The sequence below is a fragment of the Arachis stenosperma genome, chromosome 7, assembly GCF_014773155.1.
Source record: "Arachis stenosperma cultivar V10309 chromosome 7, arast.V10309.gnm1.PFL2, whole genome shotgun sequence".
Classification (NCBI taxonomy): Eukaryota; Viridiplantae; Streptophyta; class Magnoliopsida; order Fabales; family Fabaceae; genus Arachis; species Arachis stenosperma.
The window spans coordinates 5,959,756-5,971,836 of record NC_080383.1 but is presented as its reverse complement, the minus strand read 5'-3'; the positions used below and the strand labels follow the sequence as shown (position 1 = coordinate 5,971,836).

General features: G+C 27.8%; 1 protein-coding gene across 1 annotated transcript; it reads right to left on the bottom strand.

Moving 5' to 3' along the window:
- Positions 1–5,781: 5,781 nt before the first annotated feature.
- LOC130939287 (zinc finger protein ZAT2-like) lies at positions 5,782–6,849 on the bottom strand. The gene has a single exon (XM_057867402.1). The coding sequence runs from the start codon at positions 6,847–6,849 to the stop codon at positions 5,782–5,784; it is 1,068 nt and encodes a 355-aa protein (XP_057723385.1).
- Between the last annotated feature and the right edge of the window lie 5,232 nt (positions 6,850–12,081).

Sequence of the window (12,081 nt, the reverse complement as noted above, 5' to 3'; positions counted from 1 at the left end):
CGGAACCAAGATATATGCTGGTATTAGCTTTTCTCTTCTCTGCTGTGTTCTGTTTTCTGATATTCATGAGACAAAAATAAATTGTTGCATAAATTTTCGCTGCTGAGTACAAACAGAATCAGAATTGAAAGTTTGATTTAAAAGGTCATAACAGCAACTTAAAAAGAAGGCATAGATTCAACCCTCTTCTCTAAACCTACCACAACCTTCAATTTATTTAACACCAGTTGATTGGTAAGAAAGGAGTGGTGTTAACAAATCAATTAGAAGTATAACGCAATTGATTGGATTATGCACTATAATATGAGTTTTTTTTATTATTCAATCGATTAGAAGTACAACACGATCGATTAAATTTTACAGAATTTTTTTTACTCAATCGATTTTTTCCATCAAACGATTGAAAATATAACACAAAAATAGATTTTTTCCGTATTCAAACAATTGAAAATATAACACAATAGGAGAATATAAGTCTTTAGTTATTTTTCGATGATTTTTTAAATAAATATTTTCTGCTTTTTGTCTCTAAATTTTTTCTCAGTTTTATGTATTATATAAGTATCTTGGCTTAAAAAAATTTATATTTTTTATTATGAAGTAATGTCATTTTTATTTATTATTTCAACAATTATGTTATGTAAATAGCCAAAGAGTCATAGTTCAAATAGTATAATTTTCTCATACTCATCTAAAAGGTCGCGAGTTTGAGTCTTTCTATTTTTGGTAAAAAAAAAAACTATGTCATACAAATATTATGTCTTCTCAATTTATTTTATTAAAACAATTAAGTTATTTTAAAAAAATTATTTCTATTTTTTTTATTTGTTTGCATTCCTTTCTCCACAAATTCTCTTGGTGTTTTTTAATTTAGTATAAAGCTATATTTTAAGATAAAAAATAAATATTTAAAATAATTTATTTTTTATATATTTTAAATTAAATATTAATTTTTTTAAGTAATTTAAGAGTTAGTTTAGATTAATTTAAAAAAATACTTATTTAGTCACAAAAAATACTTATTTTTTCATTTTTTTTAAAAAATTTTAATAGATAAAGTTTATTTTACATTTAAATAGAATTTTTTAAAAGGATTTTTAAATATTAATAATATTTTTTAATAAAAATATATTTTTTAAAATATATCCAAATAAATTTAAAAATGAATAAAATGGCAATTCACTTGATTAAAATGATTGTGAAGATCTTTTACTCAAATGCAACATTTTTAAATTGTTTACGTGTGTGTCTTTTTTTATTATTATGTAAACTGTGGTAGGTAGCCAAGGTTTGGTTTACAATTTATATGTAAACCGTTGGAACTTGGCACGTTTTATTTCTAGGAAACTTTGAATATAAACCGCAGTATGGTTACCACTTACCACGGTTTATGCATGAAAAATGTTAGTGAAAACCGTGCTTGGTCACCACAGTTTATGAAGAAAAGTTGTGAGCATAAAACCCTATTGGCTATCACGGTTTATATTTAGAGTAGTATTAATCATGTTATTTTTTAGAATTTAATTTTTTTACTTTGTTTTCATAAAGTTTGCACAAGATTCACCTATCACATTTACTAAACTTATTTATTTAAGTAAAATTTATTTATGGACTTAGCAAACTTGTTTATGTTTTTAATACGATTTGAATTGTATTAGTATATTTTTATTTTTTAATTAATTTAATTTTATATAAATAATTAGAATTTTAAATTATAAAATTTGTATTAGTTTGTAATTTAAAATTTAAATAGACATAATTTAAATTAATAATTTATAAAATTGTATGTATTCGTATTATTGTACTCATATGATTTTTTTTACTATTGTACTCACATGATTAATTATATTTGTTCAATTTTTAAAAAAAATAACAGTTGTTAATTTTTAACAAATAAATACGCTTATATTATTTTTAAATTAAATTTTTTTAAATAAATATACTCTTATTATTTTAATTTTTTAAGTTAAATAAATATATTCATATTATTTTAAATAAAATTTAAAATTAATATAAGTAGGTTTATTTAAAATTTAAAATTTTAATATTTTAAATAAACATATTCTTATTATTTTAAAATTTTTTAAATTTAAATAAAAGTAATAATATTATTTTAAATAAGTATATTCTTTTAATTTAAAAATAATATGAATGTATTTAAATAAAAAAAATTAACAACCGTTATTTTTTATAAATCGAATAAATATAATTAATCATATGAGTATTACTATACGAATACATATAATTTTATAGATCATTAATTTAAATTATCTCTATTTAGATTTTAAATTACAAACTAATACAAATTTTATAATTTAAAATTCTAATTATTTAAATAAAATTAAATTAATTAAAAATAAAAATATACTAATACAATTCAAATAATATTATTATTATTATTATTATTATTATTATTATTATTGTTGTTGTTGTTGTTGTTGTTGTTGTTGTTGTTGTTGTTGTTGTTGATTAAAAATAAAAATATACTAATACAATTCAAATATTATTATTATTATTATTATTATTGTTGTTTTTGTTGTTGTTGTTATTATTGTTGTTATTTTTATTATTATTGTTATTATGTTATTATCAGTATTATTGTTATTGTTATTATTATTATCATCTCATTCATATTTATAGGATTTTTCTCTTCAGAAACCAGGCAGATAACAAAAGTTTTTGTATTTACATATTCTTATTCTGATCAAAATTTAAATTTAAATAAACCGTAATCATATTATTTTAAATAAGTATATTCTTTTAATTTAAAAATAATATGAATGTATTTAAATAAAAAATTAACAACTGTTATTTTTTTAAATTGAATAAATATAATTAATCATATGAGTACAAATGTACAATAGTAAAAAAAATCATATGAGTATAATAATACGAATACATATAGTTTTATAAATTATTAATTTAAATTATATCTATTTAAATTTTAAATTACAAACTAATACAAATTTTATAATTTAAAATTCTAATTATTTATATAAAATTAAATTGATTAAAAAATAAAAATATACTAATACAATTCAAATCATATTAAAATGTAAACAAGTTTGCTGAGTCCATAAATAAATTTTACTTAAATAAATAAGTTTATTCAATGTGATAGGTGAATTTTGTGCAAACTTTATGAAAACACAGTAAAAAAATTAAATCATAAAAAATAACATGATTAATACTACTCTAAGCATAAATCGTGGTAGCCAACAGGGTTTTATGCTCACAGCTTTTTTTCATAAACCGTGGTGACCAAACACCGTTTTCACTAATATTTTTCATGCATAAACCGTGGTAACCAACCGTTTATGTTCAAAGTTTCCTAAAAGTAAAACGTGCCAAACTCCAACGGTTTACGTACAAATTGTAAACCGTGGTTACCTACCACGATTTACATAATAATAAAAAAAGACACACACGTAAACGATTTGAAAATGTTACATTTGAATAAAGAATTTTCACAATCATTTTAATAAAGTAAATTGCCCTGAATAAAAATACTTAATTTTTTATAAACAATTTACATCCAAAAAAATCAGTTCTAACCAGCACTAAATACCAAACTTTAGGCACCACAACAATCATCAATTCTACATTTAGCTTTTGTAATTAACTTCTTTCTAAATCTCCCAATTAGATATACTAACATATTGTTTTCCTCTATTTATGTGTTGATCTATAAGATTTTTAAGTAGACACAAATTTAACATTTTATGTTTCAATATATCTTTATAATAATAGTGAGTTTCTCCTGTGTGCCAGTTTCGATCCAAGGATCTTATGATTAAGAGCAATGCTAATAACCCTTAGGTTACTTGGGAAATTGGCATGGCCTTAGTTAGGTGGAAGGTGGTGCACGCGTCCAAAAAGTTTGGTGGTTTGGTAGTCGGGGATGCAATGATGCGTAACACAGCCCTTTTATTTAAGTGGTGGTGGCGTTTTTCAAAAGAAGAATGTCCCCTGTGAAAGAAGATGATTTGCTCGTGCAATAACTTAGACCCAAATATGTTGCTATCCTCCCAGGTTTTACCTGTCCGGGAGACCCTGGAAGGATATATGCCAGATACAGTTCAAAGATCATCAAGTAAGGCAGAAGATGGTTACTGGGTTATCTATGGAGGTTGGTGATGGAAGAAGGACGCGCTTTTAGGAGGATGTCTGATTGTGTGGAAGTTTTCTCTAAAAGATCAGTTTTCGAGGCTCTTCTCAATTTCTAATCAAAGAGGATCCGTTATAGGGGATTATGAGTTTTGGGATGGGGTTGAGTGGATATGGAACTTCCAATGGAGACGAGAGCTATTCCAATGGGAGTTGGATCTTGTGAACCAACTGCATGAGGAGCTAAGATTGGTCAAACTAGCTTATGGCAGAAAGGATAGAGTTGTATGAAAATTTAACAAACAAGGAGTCTTTTTTACTAATTCGTTTGTGCAGGTATTGCAGACGGAACTTATTTCGGAGGATATAACAAGCTATAGCTTTATTAGGACAATTTGGAAATGGCTAGTTCCGCCAAGAGTAGAACTGTTTGTCTGGTTTGTTTTGACTGAGAAGATCAATACAAAGGAGAGATTGAGTCGATTTGGAGTTATCAACCAGCAAGACGTTGTTTGCATGCTATGTAATAAAGGAGTTGAATATGATCACTATTTGTTTCTTGGCTGTGATTTTTCTTGGCAGGTTTGGTGTGCATGGCTATCATTTGTTAGAAGGTAATGGGCATCCGCAGGGACGTTAAAGGAACATTTCTTGAGTTGGACGGAGATATCCAGTAGCAAGAAAATGCGTAAAAGGTGGATGGTGTGTTTCTGTGCAATTATTTAGAATATATGGCTAAAAAGAAATAGGAGAATTTTTCAACATAAAAAAAAGGGGTTGATGAGATTATCCATATGTCCTTCACATGTTATAAGGAGTGGCTAGGTGTAGATCCCTTTCGTGGTGTTGGCTATTTTCTTTTTTCATTATTTATCTCTTATGTTGGTTTTTTGTTGTTCTCTTACGCTCCATTTAGTGTATTGAACTGCTTTCTTTTAAAAAAAAAAAAGAAATAGTGAACTTCTCTTATCCTATTCAAGATATATTCGAGTCACCCAAAAAAAATTTAAGATATATTCACTCATTTATCCATAAATTTCATGAATATAGACACACAAAAAATCCTAGAAATGAAGGAGTTAGTTAAGTACTTAAGTTAATTATTATTAATTATTTCAATTCGCTGTCTTAGTTGTTGTAAAAAAAGCTAAGATATTATGTCTGTACAAAAAAATTAATTACTAAACTAATTATTTGTATAAAATATATGATAAAATATATAAAACATATTAAACTTTTTTTCTAATCCAACCAAAACTTACCTACAATTTTTATATATAACTCAAAAGTGACTCATGAATATTTTCTGCCATAAGAATGATAATATCTAAAATTTCGAATGTTTATTTCTCTATATTTATATTTATAGTAGAGAATCAGATCTGATATTTTGAATTGCAAACATTGTTTAGACATTATATAGTTGATTATATACTTTTATACCATATAAAGTTAAGAACATTTAAATCTAAAAATGCGAGTTAACAAGTATAATTTATGAAGCAGAGTATATATTTGAAAACAACGAACTAGTTATTTATTTATTAATACATGGTACGAAAGAATTTGAGCAAGCTAAGATATTAAAATAAACAAAATTTTTAGTTCAAAGCCAAGTACAATATTCAAGTAGTCACTGATATATTAGGATCTGAAAAAAATGATGAATACATGCTAACTTCCTCCATCTTCTATATTATTATTCTCAGGTAGCTCATTCAAATCAAACTCTCTAAGAATTTTTGAACTAGGTTCACTTGATTCTTCTGTAGTATTCTCTAAATACCTTATTTGTTCATTATCATCACCATCATTCTTGTGACTCTTGCTTTTCTTCTCTTTGTTGTGGTTTGACCTATGTCCTCTTAGAGATTGAATTGTTGCAAAATACTCGTCACAAATGTTGCATTGAAATCCTTTCTCATCCTCGGCGACATTATCTTCTTCGTATTGAGGACGAGTCTTGAGTCTTACTATCAACTTTGTGTTCTTCTTATTAGTTGTAATTTCATCGTTCATATTGTTAGATAATATTCTTTTCTTTTTCTTCAAATTACACCCTTCTTTGACCAAATCACCCTCTTTTTCTTTTTCTCTATCACCATAATCATGCTCAATTTTTCCCCTATTTTGTAGATCGGAACTACTCTTATTATTCTCATGTGATTTGTCATCCATAACAGCAACAACACCTTCAAGAATTTCATCGAAAATGCCTTTCTTACCTCGAATTCCGGTCTTCAACCAAGATGGTGGCAACGATTTTGATATATCAATCGAAGGTGATGATGATGATGTTATTGGTGAAACCGCCACAGGTTCCATCAATCCGTTATCATCATCATTTGGAGGGTGAATACCCTTCCATTCTCTTCCAGGATGAGATCTCATGTGGCCGAATAACGACTTCTCTGATAAAAATTCTTTGTTGCAAAGATAACAAAGTAGCTTCTTGTTAGGAGAATTCAAAGAGGATAGTAACTTTATGTTGCTGCCTCTGTCGTCGCCGCCGCCATAATTATCACCAGTAACCGCCAACTTGTTGGCGGATTCTCTCTCTTTTCTTAGAAGTTGAAAGTGGAATCTTTTATGGCCGCCAAGAGCTTTTCCGGAGCTGAATTTCTTCCCACAAAACTCACACTCACGCATGGGTGGTGTAACTGGTTTTTCATTTGTATCTTCAGTTTTTTCTACCTTTATCTTCTTTGAAGGTGATGATGATGATGATGCTGATCCATTCATCTTTTCTATAAGAAAAAAAGAAAATTCAATATATAATAACAAGTTATTATTACAAGTTAAACAAAGGAAATGAGAATAGAGTGTGTCTAACCTATGTTTGTAACTTTATGATTCATATTTTCAAATATTATTTATTATTGGAAAGAATAAATTCTTATTCTTCGAGTGAGAGCTGAGTCATAAACATAAAAATACTTAAATTCATAATACTATTTGTACTCTAAAATCGGTCATTAATTAATTAATATATTTGTGTATAAATATATATTTAATTTAATTTATTTTTAATATAAATTTATATTTTAACATATATTTTATACTAATAACATACTTTAGTAATTAAATTTAGTATACACATAGTATAATTCATTCATCTTTAACAGATTTTATTATACAATAAAAAAAATGTAACACTCATTATATAATAGGTAAAGTTCTTTTATATATTTATGTACTAAATTAAATATTCATGTTTTAATATGTATATTATATTATAAAAAATAAACTAGTCAATCAACACAAAAAATTATCCTTATAAATCCAAATTTTTTATACAAAACCTAATAAATATTTGGTAAAAATCATCCTTTCAAAAGTTCCAAGAATTACTTTTATAAGACATAATTTATTTATTAATTTTAATAAAATTTTTAATATATTTATCAAAGACTTTGAATTAAAGTATCAGATTTGAATTTTTTAGAACCTCTCTAAAAACCTAAACACATTGAGCTACTGTTAAAAAGATGAACATGATAACAAACCCTAATCCTAACCCATACTATCAATTAACTTGAAACTTTTCTTCATCACTGGTTCATCCGGCTAGATTGTTAAGCTTAAAATAAAAATTCAACACACACTAAGGGAAAAAAACCTAAAAAACTGGACATATACAACAAGTTTAATTTAAATTTAAATTGAAGACCACACAAAAAAGGGATTAATTTTAAAGTTGGATTTAACTAGTACCTGAAATTCAATTGCCTTTAGAATTGTCTTGACGATGATTGAAGAGGAACGGTTTTAGCGTCAACAATGAAAGGAGCTGAAATAGAAAGAACAAATCAGAGGAACGGAATTATTAAGACGAAGAAAAATTGAAAAAACGGAAAGAATCATTGACAGAAATTAACAAGATATTGATGATGAAGATTGCGGTGAAAGGATAAACAACAAAATCAAAGACTTAAATTAAGAAAAGAATTTTAATTTCTAATTAATTAAAAAAACACATGTAAGTAAAATTAAGAAGCTACATCATGCGTGCATCATCTCATCAATAATAAGCTTAAGAAGATCAAAGAAGGAAGACTCTAAATAAATTAATTAAGAATAATTAAGAAATAACATCCAGCAATTCATTCGACACATTATAACAAAAAAGAAATAATTTCTTTTCCTATATATCGTATCAGAGAAATCAAGAAGATTAGGGTAAAGATTAAGATGAAAAATAAACTAGCACAAAAAATTGAAGGTAACTAAAACAAAATAATAAAATTGATCTTGATTATTGGTGAATTAGATGAAGAACATAATAAACTAACCATAGTTTCTTCATCAAACATAAGATCAGAACGTTACAAGCTGAATTTCTTCACTGTCATATCTGAAGAGAGAGAGAAAGAGGTAGAATGTGAAGCGAAGAGGGTTTAAGAAAAAAGAAGTTGAAAAGTGTGATACTGTGAATAGAGAAGAGAGGAGAAAGGACTAAGGAGAATGGAATTAGAAGAGGACGGTTATTATTGGTAACAATTGAATTGAATTAAATATTATTATTATTATTATAGTAATCTGCAAATAAAAAGAAGTTTCTAATTAATTGAATTTCAAATCTTTCCCCCAAACTAAAAGTAGTGTAGACATTGATGTTTAATTGTTTGTTTTCATTCACTTTTTTACAATATTTAAAATTTTGAATAAATTTTGACTTTTTTTAAAATTTAGACAGATTTATTTTTACTATTTATTTGGGTTAGTCACTCACAAAAAAAAATCAAATATAACTCTTATTATATTGATTTGGTTAATACAAATACACATTTAAAAGAATTTTTAAGATAAAATAAATTAAATTCAAAGATTAATATATCTAAATTTAAAAAATAAAAAATTTAAATATATTTTTAAATTTACAAAAATTTAAATGTCTATACACTAAAAAATTAGGAATTAATTTATTTTTTTCTTAATTAATAATTGATTTCGAAGTTTTTTGATATAGATATTCTTTACCAAAACCTCAAATAGAGGGGTAGTAGCCTTTGATTTTTTATGGACTTTTGGACTTTAGATATAGTTGTGTCTCTCATTTTTTTTCTTTAATTTTTTAAATGTAAATATATATCTGGGATAATATATTATTTATTAGTTTAATTATTCTATTAGTCTTTATAATTTTGTGAAATTTTCAATTAGGTTCCTATTCTTTTTTTTTTTTTTAATTGGATCTCTGCACTAATTTTTTTTTTCAATGGAGTCTTTCTTAGTAATAGTTGGCTTAATTTTATAAGGATCAAACTAAAAAAAAAGAATTGGTATAGGGACCTAAATAAAAGGAAAAAAAAAGTATAGGGACCCAATTAAAAAAAATTGGTTCAAGGACTTAATTAAAAAAAAAAATAGGAACCTAATTAAAAATTTTACGAAATTATAGGAACCAACAGAGTAATTAAACCTTATTTATTTCTTAGATTTAATAAATTTTTAATACATTATGTTTAAACAATATCTAAAATGTAAACAAAAAGGAGATTTTTTTATTAAGGTTTTATTACATCTTATTCTTGATTTAATTAGACAAAATAGGTATGAAGAGGAATTCTTAGTCATCATCACTCTAAAAATTACAAAGGGAATTAAATTTAGTTTCATAAAATTTTTACTTTTCAAAAATAATTTATAAAAATTAATTTTTAAAAGATAGCTTTTTAAAAATTGTAATATTTATATTTGGTAAATGAAATTAAAAATAACTTTCAATAAACACAAGTAATAACAATTGCGTTTGGTAAAATAACCTTAAAATTTAAAAATTCTTTTATAGACATAAATATAAGCATTAAATTTAAAAATTAGTTAATATATGAAATTATATTAGATTTTTAAATTTTAAAAAGTGCAAGCCAACTTTGAAAAGATCTATCGTGTTTTTAAAAGTATCCCGATTTTTTAAAAGCTGCAAGCACAAGCATGTGATCTTTTTGATTTACCAAACACAAAATGAGGAGTTTTTTGTGTCTAAACAAGGAAAGAAACAAAGCAAAAACTATCATAAATCCGAGCGGATGATTTGTTGGAGATCAACACAAGGTTCAGACCAAATAACATGATTAGAGTTACTCTTGGCACCATATTTAGCCATCCAATCCGCAGCTCTATTTGCTTCTCAGGACACCCATTCAACGTGAACAAGCCAAGGACGAGATAAAAGCTCCTGAATCTTGTGAACCAAATATGTTACTTCAGATGAATACCCACTTGTAAGCTCATGCATGATAGGCAGAATGTCAAGGCAATCCGTTTCACATATAATATCCCTCAAACCGCAATCCTAAGCTAAAACAAGCCCCCTCCAAGCAGCAAATAATTCACATCTGATTATAGACCAAGGGGGAATGCTTCCAGAGCAGTCCGAGATCCAATCTCCCTTAGAATCTCTAATAATACACCCAAATCCCGCTAAATTTGAATCCATATACAAGCTTGCATCACAGTTAACTTTAAAACTATTGCCTACTAGTGGTTCCCAACACATGCAATTTCAGAGAGACCTAAAGGCATTGTTTCGATTCCTGTAAACCTGTAAGTCCTTGGCAGTAATTCTGGCCAAGGCAACAACCTTATGATCTGTCCAAGGGTTGTCAGTATTGAATATGTCATTGCACCTATGTCTCCATACCCACCAAAGTCCTGCACCAAAGGACGCCTCATTCTTAGCTAAGGCCTTTCGAAACCACTCTTCAAGAGCAGTACCAGCCGTCGAGTTCAGGATACTAGAATCCAACATATACCAAATTGCCTTTGATCGTTCACAGTCTCTAAGGTAATGCTCCATAGTCTCCTGCGCCTTGTTACATCTCTTACACATATCTGAAGAAGCTAAATGCCGCTTGAATCGAACGGTCTCAGTTGGTAGAGCATCATGTAAGCCAAGCCACATAGTAAATTTGAACTTCTCTGGAATGTTTGTGTTCCACAACCAGTTCCAATTACTATTGGCATTCCAATTTAATATTTTCTTTAATAACCATCTGTAACCCTCCCTTACACTATACTTTTTTGTTGCTACAGGCCACCACTTCCACTGTAGCTCCAACTCAGTCGAACTAGGATATCTCAGGCCACAAATAAACTGCTTAATCTCATGCGGAATAGGCATGGTAAGACTATCAACTTCCCAAGACACCCCTTTCCACAAGTCAGCCACCATGAAATCTGATTCAGAAATATGTACATAAGGAACAAGGTTGCAAAGCTTACCAAAAGGAGTCCACTCATCATACCAAACTGATTTGTGGACATCTCCAATATTCCAATGAAGCCCTTCCTTGATATGCTCATAGGCACTAACAATGTTCTTCTAGGTAGCCGATGAAGAATTTGTACTGTTTCAGTTCATACCAAATTAATTCCTGAGATATTTATGCTTCAGAACCTGCACCCATAACTTCTCACTATTATTAAGACAATCCCATACCAACTTTCCCAGAAGCGCCATGTTAGCATAGGAAGTATCCCTAATATCCAATTCTCCTGCCTTTTTAGGAGTTATGGTGACCTCCCACCTGACCAGAGGTAGCCCTTTTCCAGTCGCTTGGCCTTTCCACAAGAACTGTCTCATCAAGGAATCAATTTTATTACATGCATACTTCGGGAGAAGAGAAATTTGCATTTCATAAACTGGGATAGAGGCCATAACCGATTTAACAAGACAAAGCCTCCCTGCCTTATTCAGTAGGCGTCCTTTCAAACTGGAGAGCTTCCTCGAAATTATTTCAATAACCTCCTGAGCCGTCTTCTTGGAAGCTCTGGCATGACCGATGTTAATTCCCAGGTATTTACCCAAATCATTGCATAATCGGATGTTAGAGGCCCCTGAGAGAACCTCTTTTCTCCTCTCCGACACCCTCTTAGAACACTGGGCCTTTGACTTATGAAGATTTACCTTTAAACCTGACGCTCTAGAAAACAAGTCCAAACAATGCATGACCTCTATTACTTGAGCTT

Coding starts and splice junctions, on each gene's coding strand:
- LOC130939287 (XM_057867402.1), bottom strand. CDS start 6,849: ATGAATGGATCAGCATCATCATCATCATCACCTTCAAAGAAGATAAAG.